This window comes from Lygodium microphyllum, chromosome 12 (genome assembly GCF_053477565.2).
Source record: "Lygodium microphyllum isolate KBCC chromosome 12, Lygodium_microphyllum_v1.1.10, whole genome shotgun sequence".
In the NCBI taxonomy this organism is placed as follows: domain Eukaryota; kingdom Viridiplantae; phylum Streptophyta; class Polypodiopsida; order Schizaeales; family Lygodiaceae; genus Lygodium; species Lygodium microphyllum.
Window position 1 is genome coordinate 153,589,248 of NC_141146.1, and position 13,490 is coordinate 153,602,737.

General features: G+C 40.2%; 1 protein-coding gene across 7 annotated transcripts in view; it reads left to right on the forward strand.

The window, feature by feature from the left end:
- LOC148028463 (mechanosensitive ion channel protein 10-like) overlaps positions 1–13,490 on the forward strand; it is an 81,740-nt gene that overhangs the window by 53,421 nt on the left and 14,829 nt on the right. For 2 of the 7 annotated variants that reach the window (XM_087690269.1, XM_087690270.1), the window contains exons 9-10: positions 411–687; positions 5,999–7,225. In XM_087690269.1, the coding sequence (XP_087546395.1) occupies positions 411–687; positions 5,999–6,142 (421 nt within the window). In that variant the 3' untranslated portion in view covers positions 6,143–7,225. The other 5 variants (XM_087690273.1, XM_087690275.1, XM_087690272.1 and 2 more) reach the window with 4 other exon arrangements.

The window sequence follows — 13,490 nt, forward strand, 5'->3', positions numbered from 1 at the left end:
GCTCACCTGTCTCCACATTAGAGGTGGTAGAATTATATAAATTGTTCAAACCTTTGACACAATGGCAGTGATAGTCAGAGAAACGGGGTACATGAGGAGGGACTTTGTAAAGTTGTTGCAGAATGTGCCCATGTCCTCAGATGGCTGCTTCTTGAAAGATTTCTGTGCCTTAAATTGCTCTAATTTTTAATCTATCATAGTGTGGTGGTGGAGAATTGTTGAGCGCATCCAAATACGGTGCCGACAACTATGGCACTAAGTAATAACCCTCATCCCTGATGAGCTCTGCATGTAATGCATGCTAGAAAAATGCTATTTTTTAACTAACAATCAGAAGTAAATTGTACGCATATGCCATTGTGATCGAAGCTAGAAGTTACTTACTTTTATTATTACTTTTCCAAGTTCAGACCTGCGAATGAAAAAGTATATTTTCCAAACTCGCTTCTATCTATGAAAGCAATCTCCAACTACTATCGCAGTCCTGATCAAGGAGATGCTATTGAATTCCAAATCCATATGAATACACCTGTGGAAAAGCTTGGACAGCTGAAAGAGAGGATGCAAAGATATATTGAAAGCCTGCCACAATTTTGGTATCCAGATTTCAAAATTGTTTGTGACAGAATTCAAGACTCCAACAAAATGTTTATGGCAATCTGGCTGAGACACCGGCTCAACTACCAGGTAAATGTCGTTTCATGGTTTATATATCTTTACGCATCGCTTCATACACTTTTCTAGTATATATTTGGTCATATTTTATTTGCAAAAACTAAAATGGATAAATCTCTCATCTCTCACACACACACACACACACACACACACACACACTTTCTCTCTCTTTTTTTGTGAAGATAATTGAATTAAGTATTAAATATTTTACATGAGACCATCAGGTCAGCTTAGTACTCTCTCTCCAAAAATATATACATCACACCATCTGGTCAGCATTCTCACTAAATCTCTTACATTCTATTACAACAGACCATCAGGTCATCAAAGAAAGAGACGAAAGACTATCAAGACTTTAACCGACAGAGAAAATCACATTGTTGGTGTAGAGCAAACAATAGCCAGCTAGGGGGCAGCAATGTTAGGAAGAACCAGGTCAGCTGATATCATAGAAGAAATCTGCCGTAGCACTAAACCTCGAATATGGGCCACATGATCATGGATACTCGAGACCGAATAAAAATAAAGGCATTCCGAGTACGCCAAATATGCCACAAGGCAGTCCATCTTAGGAATTGGAACAGGCAGGAATGATTAGAATGCAAAGAAGGCATGGAGGGCAGCTTTCCCATAATCCATGAATGGGCTGTTATCCGTAGTTGAGTCACCGAGAGCCACATGTGAGAAATAAAACACCAGATCTGTTGCGCAATTGGATACGAGGCAAAAAGATGAAGCAATGTTTCATCACATGTAGTGCAGAATACACAACGACCAGCAGAGATCTTTCGAGCACGCAACACCTCTCCAGTTGGAAGACCACCAATTAGCAGTCTCCACAAGAAGACTTTTCTGTGATAGGGAACCTTAGACTTCCAAAGCTGAAGGAATCTTTCCTGCCACTTCTTTTTGGCATCCCTAATATGCCATAATTTATTCACCTTTGTAGTGACCCATCTGTTGGCCTCCACCATTTGATGATATATCTGGTTAGCAGACGTCTTCTCGAAATCATCAGCTATCACAAAATTCTAGTCACGCTATGGATACAATGGTTGTAGCATTGGTAAAGGAGAGAACCTTTGAAGTTCAACCTATATGGATGACCAGATGTCACAATATCCTTGGGGTACCCGAAAGTGTTGACGAATACGCCGAAAAGAGTAAAGTCGGGACTACCCAGGAATAACACCGTAAAAAATTGTCTGCAACCCCAAACGAGCCATCTGATTAAGCTTGAGTCTGTGCAAATCTTTGTCCGGCCAATCTAACAACCTGGAGGAGGCCAAGACTTCTCTTTGCAACGAATTTGTGTCGTTGTGAATCTTAGGAGGGCACCAAATTGAAAAACGTAAGATCTCCTACCAGGATGCAATCAAATGAGAAAGGAGAAAAGATTAGGTGATCTTAACAAGCCTTGAGGAATTAAGCACATGCCACTAGGAGGCACAAATGATTCACACACACACACACACACACACACACACTCTCTCTCTCTCTCTCTCTCTCTCTCTCTCTCTCTCTCTCAATATCTGGCAATGTGACTTTGAACACCAGATTTGGAATAAAAAATAAAGGTAATATGGGTAACCTAGTTATGCCAACAACCCCTGAATCTAAGTAAATGGAACATTATCTCCATGTGTGGCAATGCAGTACAAAATTTCGCCTTGCCGAAACCGAATGAGAGGGGCACATAAAAGGTACCACTACTTTTCGCCAAATCTTTGATAGAAGAGACTAGAGCTGCTTGGCTAATGGATAGGAGATAAACTTGTGCCAGGAAGCCTCCACAGTAGTTGAATAGGAGAATTGCCTTTTAGAGGGGGCTAAAGCAAGAGGCAATCCACCAATCAGCATTCTCTAAATAAAGACCTTGCATTTGAATGGTGTTTTAGTAATCCATTCTTCCATAATAGTCAATTTCCATCATGACCTGCTTTTGTGAAGGCCCTAGGCATAATTATCTTAGTAGCCTCAAAGGTGCCCAAGGATAGGTGTACATGGAATGAGTATTGATAAGCTCCCACCCGAGTCTAGATTATCCAAACCTTGAACTCAGCAAGTAAGAAGTGAATCAAATGATCAAAATGGATATTGTCAAGCTGGATATTGAGAGAATATTGTGGAGCCCTGCACACTAGCTGGGCACAAGGTGACAGTGTTAGGCACACTCCCCAAACCTCTTTCAAGATGAATTTGTCACATGCTTTACGAGTATCACATGGCCTTAGATGTGCCATCATCTAGATCTGCATTCCAGCATACTGGCTTAAGATAAAGACTCAGAGATATAAGGCCATTGCAATAGAGGACCGTATTCCAAGTATTGTGGGCTAGAAACTGAACAAAGTAGGACTATATCTGCTGCTGCCCCACTTATTATGAGATTACGCAGAGATACTATTGTCTCTTCCATGAGGGCTTTGGCCTATCACGGTGGTCATGGAATAATGTTGGTTGGTGAAACCCATGAGGTGAGAAGTAGCAGGAAAAGTGGATTAAACTCCATTGAGAGAGAGAGAGAGAGAGAGAGAGAGAGAGAGAGAGAGAGAGAGAGGTCTTGTAAGTACACAACAAACTATTAAGTAGATTGATGTGATAGATGATTGATATTGATAGTAAGGTAGGGCTTTATTTTATAGGCCTGGGGATTCTGCCAAAAGCTAACCCTGAATTTGCACGCACTGAGAGGGTTTAACGTACACACACTAAGGTGTATTTGGGCTAGCATACATTAAGTAGTGTTCACATGTGGAATTGATAGATAAGTCAAATAGGAGGACCACAGGTATCTAGGTTCATTCTTATTGGAGCTGAGAAGACACAGAGAGACAATTCTAAGAGATTGAGACATGCTTTTACCACCCTCGAGTCCACTTGGCCAAAGACCCCTCGGAGATTTTTTTCATTGCAGCCATTGCTAACATACCCACCCCTCCATCAGTGACTACCACACCCTCCTCCCCCACATTTGAAAGCTTTGGATAGACCACCCTCATGAGGGGGTATCATACAACGAGCTACTTCTCTATGTTGCATGAGATACCCATTGGCTCCCAGGGAGACGAGTTCACCAGCTGTTTTATTACTAGATTAGATCGATTATCATCTGACACAGGATAAGCCCACCCAAATCCTCAAGCATAGACGACTTAGAGCAGCAGCAGCAATGCCATCCAATGGCCACTATACATTACTGTAAAGGGGTGGCCTGACACTAGATGAGATAGCTGGATGCTTATAGTTCAGAGCCCGCAATTTTGTCTCTTTAGTTAGATTCAGATCTAGAATTCTGAGTCAGATTGAAACAAATTTACTTTTCAGCTCTAGATCTAGATTAGATTAGAGTAGTTCTCTTATTTGACATTTTGTTCAACAATTTGTACTTCCATGTTGTATGCATCTCATCTTTTGAATAACTCATTACGATACTACATTTGTAAATGTACCACAAACTTAAGCCTCATAGGTCTCAATCTCTTGCTACTTGACTATCCGAGAATAGCCTAGCTATGCAATGGGCTTCTACAATCATCATTGTGGTATACATTCTTGGGGATATTGACACTTAGTTATATTGAGAATTATCTAAAAGAGTAGGGGCAAGGATAATGCCAACTAAGCCTCCTCTGCCCCACAACTCCAATCATTTACATAGAACCTATCTGTCCTAGGAAAGCTTCCAGTTGTCCTGCCATGTATCTGTCATAAGTGGGTGCAGCGATGGAAGCATATACATGTGTAACACGAAGTAAGACAGGCTAGATAGTATCCTTCGGCTCGAACCTCACCTACTAGAGCTAAGAGGGTCACTCTAGGCATGGTCGATGGAGTCTCATAGAGCATCTGCAACTTTTCCCACACCTCTGAAATGTCCCGCAAGAGGTAATTCCTAGAAGGACCTCTTTAGAAATGCATTGGATAAGAGTCGAATACGCAGAGCATCATCTAAATCCCATGTAAGCACATCTTCCTCATAGTTGTCACATTTCCAATCATTTGCAAGAGGAGTTAGAGTTTAAGGCAGCACAATAGTTCTTGAAACCACATACCATAAAAGCTTTTGTACAAGCAATACTTTCTTAACAGCACTCCATGTTAGGAGTCAAGGCCGTGAAGTTTATAATCAGTAGAGCAGCAAGGAGATGCCACTTGGAGAGGATAGGATGAGAAAAAAAAAAGCAAACAAGAGAAGTGCAGAGAGAGTACAGCCAGAACACAGTATAGACTGCACTTGCACAAGTTCACACACACTGTAGAGAGGAGCTGATCACAAAAAAATTGCTGAAAATAGGGGAAATGAGGTTAGATAGGTGAAAAACAGCCAGAGAAGGCCTACAAATATTGTCACGCAGCCTGCAAGAGCATTAGCTACAGAAAATGCAGATGCAGATCACAAAAATGCAGACTGAGTTAGCATAAAATGCAGTCATACAGAATGCAATAACCCTAACTGTAGACTGCAAGATAAAAATGTAGAGGGCTGAAGGCTGAAAACAGGCAGAAAGTACCTAGAAGACTGAACAGCAATAGTTGGCAGACTTGCAACAGTAGAGAACAACATTCCAGGACCTAACATGTTTGATACCATGTCCAAAGTGGGTGCAGTGATGGAAGCGTAGAAGGCTGCTGTAATTGACTGCATAACAGAAGAGAGAGAGAAATAGAAGAACACAAGAACACTGCAAAGAGAGAACTCAGAAGTGTCCTCGAGAAATGGAATCCATATACCAAGATGAGATAGTCGTGTGAAACAATGAGTCACTGGTTGTGTGGGCACTAATATTGGCTCCCTCTCTCCAATAGGACTTGCAAAAGTAATGAATGAATGGAGGAGAGCAATCAGCTTATAAATAGGCCAAACATTAGGAAAAGTTGGCTAGCTAATGTGCCATTAAAATAATCAGGTCAGCCATAAATTAATGAGCAAAAACTCATAAATCAAATTCCAAAAAAAAGAAACACACAATAATAATGTGTCCACCCCATAGTACAAGCACACTCACATATGAACTGACTAATCTTCTAACAATATCTTCTAGAGAATTGAAGAGAGCCCATAGATCTACCAAACTCAATGCTGTGAACCAAGCATCTTGTCCCTTGATCTAGAAGATAAACTCCTCCCAAGCCCTTTGCTTGTGTTTGTGTGGATAGTAACTTACCACAAAATGAATAAAAGATAAAGATAGCAAAACATTGTATTTAAATATAACTATACACGATTGACCAATGCTTGAAAATTAGATCATTATAAGTTTTAAACAATTCAAATAGACAAAACCCATAAGAAATTGTGGTTTTATAATATATTTGATAGGATGGAGGAGAGAGGTTCCAACGGAGAAGCAATATGATTTTGTATTTTAAGCAACAACTTGAGGATCTTGGTATAGGATATCATTTGCCAGGACAAGAGATTACAGTTACAGGTGTCCCTTTAAGTAATACTCAATTGTTATAACACAATTGGTTCCATGATATTGGTTAGTAAAAGTTTTGAAGTTTTATGTACCATAGGGTGAGAAAGTTTCCTAATTGGGTCTTGTTTGGGTTCAACATGCCTAATATTATATTGCATGTTGTTCTTCGATTGTAACCACATACATTGTTAAGAAATTTGTAAAAAGAAGCGTCGGAAAAAAAAGGTTATTAACCATGCTCTCCAACTCTTGTAGATAGGCAAAATGATTGAATTCATTACAATTGGTTTGTAAGTGTATGTTTACTTGGTAATTGAAAAATTAAGAAGGCTTTACACACTCGAGGTTTGAAATATTTTTGCTCTTCATAGATTACAAACACAATTGTTTACACAATAAAATTATATTTATTGTGAATATTTTCAACTTTTCTATGTACTAAAGTTTCAAGTATGTTGTATCTAGAAAATTCACTTTGTAAAGAAAGAAAGAAAGAAATATTAATGTCCACATAAGGTCAATGTGGCCTATGAGACAAAATCCAAAGTATATCCATGTCTAATGTCATCTCATTAGTAAGGTAAAGATAACATTAAAATAAGTAAGTGGCCTATGAAAGAATGCTAAGAATAACTTTATGATGGGACTATACTAGAGTAGAACCATGTCTAGCGTTGTCCCATCGATAGAAAGAAAAGGAAACCCAAATCTGACAGAACTATGTACTTGAAAATATAGTGGAGATTGTAGGTTGTGGTTGACCTCAAAGTTTGCCCATGATCTTAGCTATGATCTGGTCCCTAATTACTCCACTGGTGTGCTTAATGGTGAATCTTCTTCGGTCTCATGATAATGGCTCTGATTTTACTGGCGGCCTCCTCGGATATGGTCTTGGTAGATGGGGTTGCCGTGCTCAATGAAGTGAAATGGCTATATTCAATGTGGTGTGGTATCCTCAAACATGGTTCTAGTAGGCGAGGGGGTCGTGCTCGACGAAGTGAAATGGCTCTTATCGAATTTGACTCCATGGTGTGGAATAGATGTTTGGCAGGGTGGCTCTTGATTTTTAGGGCTAGTACTGTCAATACGGTTGGATCTATGAAAAAAATTTGTCGTTACTCTTTGTGTAGGTCCCTCTGGGTGAGCTAGCCTCCTGACTCACAGTAGTGTCACGTGGCGCCTATGGAGCTCTGGGAGGAAAAGATCCAGGCATATTTGGTCCTCGGTACTCCATGACATGAAGAAGAGGTCCAAACTATCACGGAAGATGCAATGATATTATCCTCATATGTCATAGTATATAGTACATTTGCTTATGTAATGCTCCTCTGTCTCGAGCTCTCAACCACAAAGTTGGCAACTCCTACCCTTTGTTGGAGTATTTGTCTATCTATTTGTCTCTATTGCAGTCTATGAGAGATGCGAATCTGTTTGATAGTGGTTTGTATGCTGTGGGAGAGATAGGTATCCATTTATGTTGGCCAAATATTCAATCTATCATCAAAGAGACAAGAAGTGACTCCGGTAGAACTCCATTCTCGATCCTAGAGGGAGTGGTGGGTGGATCCATGTCCTCCTTGTCGTAGTCCTAAAGATATCGGCTCTAATTAGCTGGTTCAGTTGTAATTGGCTCTGACAAAGTATATGGTAGTCAAGGCTATAGGCAAAAGGTGGATATTTGAACCATATAGGCTCATCTTGATTGAAAATCAACAGTTCTTGCCCTTTGTTACTAGTTGTCTAGATGAAGTTAGTGCCAATCCCTGGAGTATCTATGATGTGGGAGATCCCATAATTAGTGCCAAAAGGTCACTGGCTTGAAGAGTAACTTCGTGACTATAGGTGCTACCTCCAACTTTGCTTTGACGTTGGGATGTGGGTGGGAGGGCTTACTCCTAATCATATGTGCTATCATCATGATCAATGGCCTTTCCATGCTATCCCAGCCATCATAATAATCTCTTTATGTTTTGGCTTGATCAATGATTGGGCTGACACATATGGTACAAACAACAACCCTATACCTCTGCTCTATATAGAAGTGTAGGTGTGAGGAGTGTCAAACAACCATGTTTTGGTGCGAGTCTCTTGGAACTATATGTGAGAACATTGACTCTTGAGTGCCCCTAATGTATAGCCTCGTGTCAGATGTGCCTGTGATGCCTCTCTCAACATAAATCATAGGCTAGAGAAGGTGACTCCTAGAGAAACATTTTCCCTCACATGTTCTAGTATTTCTCCTCCAAATGTGAACTGGTATATAGATCTAGTTACCCATGTTGCTGAAGTATTAAAGACCATGGTTTTGTTCTTTTCAAGGTTTACTATGAAGTCTTTGTCTCTACAAAAGATGCATAAAGTATCTAACTAGCGCTACAACCCCTCTAGTATCCGAAATAAGAACAATGTCATTTGTATATAATAATATTAGTTTTATATACAAATATCAGTACCCTTGCAAGGCTAGTTTAGATTCTACCTCTTGGTCAATGTAATCAGACACTTCATCTATATATAAACCAAACAATGTGAGTGAAAGCAAGCATTCTTATCACATTCCTATGGCACAGTATCAAAGGCTTTGCAGAAATCTACAAAGCAGCAATTAATCCACTTGTCTCAAGCTCGATCCTCAATAATGGCTCTTAGTGCGAGTATATGGTCTAAATGTGGTACATCTGTGTTTGAAACTTGCTTGTCCTTGTGCTCTCTTGCCTTGCATCTCAGCCCACTCATAGAGTTGATGTTCCAATATAGATCCATATATCTTGGCCAAAGTATGGTTAATCATGATAGTCTTGTAGTTGCTAGGGAGCAAAGGATCACCACCCTTAAAAGAGTGGAATTATAGTATTGTTTGACGAGCTCGTATTGAAGTCTTCACATATTGCTCTATTGAACATATATGCTAGTATGGATTCTAGTATGTTGCAAGCATGTGTAAATGTTTGTCACTAGCCCATCCTCATGTTGTGCCCTCCCATTTTGTAATCTATAAATTGTATCCCTAACCATTTTCAAGGTGAGGAAGGACCATTGTGTTGACCTACAGGTGTGTAGGGGTTGCATAGGTGATTGTCCTTGTAGATCATACAACTATCTTGTGTAGTCAAGCCAAGCATTTTGTGATGTAATCTGTATGGGGGGTTTTCTTTCACGAAACATCTTTCATATACTCTTGCTATCTTGTTCCAAAAATAAATAATATATCTTTGCTTTTTCTTTTACCATGCAAGTAGTCTCACTTCTTTTGCACAAGTTGTTTGAAGAATATCCATGTATCGGAGTGCCTAGCTCGACTTCTCTCTGTAAACTAGCCATAGTAATTCTGCACTCATCATCATACCAACTATTTTGGGGAGTAGTAGAGAGTGGGGGTCTATATTGGGACACGTTGCATGGGAATGCATACATGGTTGATCTATGTATGGCTTTTGCTAAGTCCCTTGTACATTTCTCCAATGATTTGCTCAAGTTCAATGTATGTAAACTATTATGTAGAGAGCCATTGTGGATGTGAGGTGGGGGAAGGGCAAGAAGTGACCTTTTTGAGCGAGCTTTTTTGGGCAACCTCCATTCCTTGTTCCACATAGTCCAGTTATTCCACCCCTAGATTTTTTTGACCACCACCACCACCACCATCACCACGACTTCCACCATCAACACCACTACCACCATGGCTTTCTCCAGTACCACCATCGTCGTCTTTGCCGCCACTGTCGCCACCACCACGACGGCTACCTCCACCACCATTACCATCTTTGCCGCCACCATTGTCACCACCTCCACCACCACTACCATTACCCTCACCACCTCCATGATTGCCACCACTACGTTCACTTTGTGTACCTCTATTTCTCTCTCGTTTCATTCTCAGTTTCTTTCTAGGTGTATATTCATCTCGTGTATATTCACTTGATCAAATAGCACTTCATCTTGTGTAAACGATTTCTCTCTCTAGTACATAACGTGGATTCATTCATGTGATCACCTTCAAACGGAACACCACGGCCCACACCTCTCTCTCTCTCTCTATGTCTTTCACACAAATTGCTTCATGTTTTTACTTAGTTTAGGGTTGTATATGCAATTTCTCCCTCACTCTACATTCTCTCCCTCACCTATATATATACATATATAAATCTCAGTCACTCACTTACTCGCCATGTTTATCTCCATCTCTCTCATGCATGCGACCAATCCACATTGTATAATAATGCCTCACATCAGATTCTGGCATGTGTTATGATAAACACTTTTTTAAAATCCTAAATACGTCACACACACACACACACACACACACACAATGTAAAGGCTTGTGCGGCCACTATATTCTTAAAACTTTAATTGCGATGACTTGATAATTCCCTCCCCTCCCTCCCCTCTCTCCCTTTTTTCCCTTCCCCCCCTTTCTTTGCTCTCTTCCTTTTCCCCCTTCCCCCAACATATTTGATACAAAACAATTCATACAAGCAATCCAAATATACATTTATATTGTGTTAACTTTGGAAAAAGTGCTTTTGCTTGACAAAATTAAGAGAGACAAGGTCACCAAAGGCTTGTCAAAATTTTGACACAAGCCATCCAACTGGATTGTATAACAAAACTTTCTTGGCAAAATAAAATGCGGTTGTGCTGAGAGGTAGTGTTGGCATTGTGTTACTTATCATAGTATAGGTGGCGTTGGAAAAGTTTTGTTTCCAAACACAATGTGCATGTTTTCTTTAGTGAGTGTGGGTTGGCGTATAAACATGTTGGCATTTGCATCCATTTTAAACACTCGAAGGTATATATAGTATAGGTGCTTGCATGCCAAATACACACATTTCCTTCTGCGATATGGTCCATGAAATCTTGGTAATTACATGTTGGATTCTTTGCAATGTGCACATCATAACACTCTTACATGACAATTGAGTTAGGTGTCTCTAGTCTGAAACCTCATGCTTCAAGGGTTTCACCGCTGTGTTGCCCTTCAAAGTTACATCTAGAGCCAATGCCGAGTCTATCCTTTTCCCCATAGCCTATGAAACACCTCTTCGATATCTACACAAGCTCTTATTAGCATCCTCCTCTTGTGATGCCTTTTGTAAAACAAATCCGCCACTCTCCAATACGTGGATTTCTTTTGTGGTCAAATTTGTGCCTCCTACCACTGGCCATACTTGTGAAACCTTGGGCTATGTGTGATGAATGGAAGAACACATGTTCCATGTATAATCCACACTGTCATTACAAATCACATGAACTGGTGCCATATCCATGTTGATTGGTAGCTTCTCCTCTTGAGTTGGACCTCTCCATGATGCCCCAAAATGAAGGTGCAAGTATCCCATGTGTTGTATTCTCTCTCTCTAACTCCCAACCATTCTTAATATTGTACACAACTGCGAGTTGGAATCCTTCTGATAGCCCAAATGGTGTTATGGACTTTCTCCACCACCATTTCCTTTGAATAATTTGGTGATACTGCCCTTGATTGGTTGGAAGGCGAAGGGTCCTCAAAGTTTAGTTTTCTTGTATACTTTTTTCTATGTATGTTTTTAGTCACATACTTTAGCCTGTGAGGTGCTCATTAACCTTGCATTTTCTTGCTACAGTCACATTGTCCCCTCGAAAAATAGAACGATGCAATTTAGTTCCTCCTGCACTAATTCCTTATTGTAGTCAACTCAAAAGCTTCTGTGCACTAGGTCCTGCACTGTGAAACTTTCTGCCAATGAATGCATGCCATTTTGTGCTCTATAATAGAGCATTGACCAAATCACTGATACGTGCATCGTACAAGCTGATAGATCCCTTGAATCCCTCCCTGCCAATCAATTTGCATGCATTGGCTCTACTAGGTTTGTGATTGGCATATGAGTAATGTCCTCCACGACTTGGACAAAAATACAGTATAAGAAGGTATGGGGTGTGAGAAAACAAATGCAGCACACGTCACATCCTACTATTAGGAACTAGTTTTACCTCGACAAAGTGTTGCCTCCAATGGGGATATATGATATGCCACCAACTAAGCTAATAATCCATTGTTGGTATATTGTAATTGGTAACGTTCCTTGAGGCCCACCAAGCCTGAATGAACGGATATTGCATTGTTGCATTATTTCTCGTGGTTGCACACCTCCACATGTGGCAAGCACTTATACCCATCTTAGAAAGTCTTGTGCACATACTCCAATGTGTGTATTTGGAGACTTTGTTTCCAATGAAATAAGCAAGATCTCTCCCTTTCTTGCATTACATTGTTTGGACCACCATTGAATACTGTGTGGATGGCCCTCTAGTTGGTGGTTGTCTTGACTACCATGAATCCTCGAAAATTAGCGCTTCGGTGCGTGCACTTCTTTATGAGTTTATGCATCTTTGTCCAAAAAAGAGCTTGTGCATATATATCCTATTCCTTCATCTCACATATTACTAGATTCATCAACTCCTGTACACTATAGAAACACGGCAAGAGTAAGGAGAACTATGTTAAGTTTGTGTTGTGACGGTAGAATCGTTTAAGAGAAACTACATTGGGTTATACACATGTGCTGCCATGGTGGTCCAATCATTAATGCGATGCACGTGGTCGAAGCATATCGAGCTATTGCGTAGGTGTCCAATGCCATTCCTTCATATAGAATTCACTAAGTCAATCCTTGACGCTGGCCCAGTGGTTGACATTTTGAATATAAAGCACCTACTATCATTGTCAAAAGCTTGCCCAGGAAATAGACTGACATGGAAAAATTTGTATACACAACATTGCATTAACTTTAGATTACAAGATTCCATTCCTTGATCGCTCTCAGCAAGTGCTACGCGGACCATGTGTTTGAACATGCATGCACAGAATATTGATCTTCATATGCATGGCTTTTTAATGATATTTTGGAATGTGTTGTAAATGGAATAATATGTTACGTGTTCCTTTGAATGAGTGGTTGGAGTTCCTTAAGCATTGTCAAGAGTTCAGTGTTCGACATGGAGACACATTGCTTACGAACCAAGGCACTCATCACTAGCCCTCTACCATTTCCTCTACGGTCTTTCGCACCTCTTTGACATTCGCCTGCACATGTCTCTTTGCACCTCATGGATATGTGTGCCTTGATCGATGAATAGTCTTGACATTGGCCTTACTAACATCACATAATACACTACACACTCGCACTTGGAGAGTAGGATGGGGGGGTTTTTACAATAGAAGCATCCAAGGCTTTCGAGACCATCAGTTGACATTTTGAAAGTCTATATGCTTGTATTGAGTTTACTTGCATGGCATGTATTGGGATTTGATTAGTATGATTTACTTACAATAGGGTTCTAGAACCATGTCATGCAACTCTACAATCATTTTAATGATACTGGAGCGAATAAAGAATCTTATACCTATCC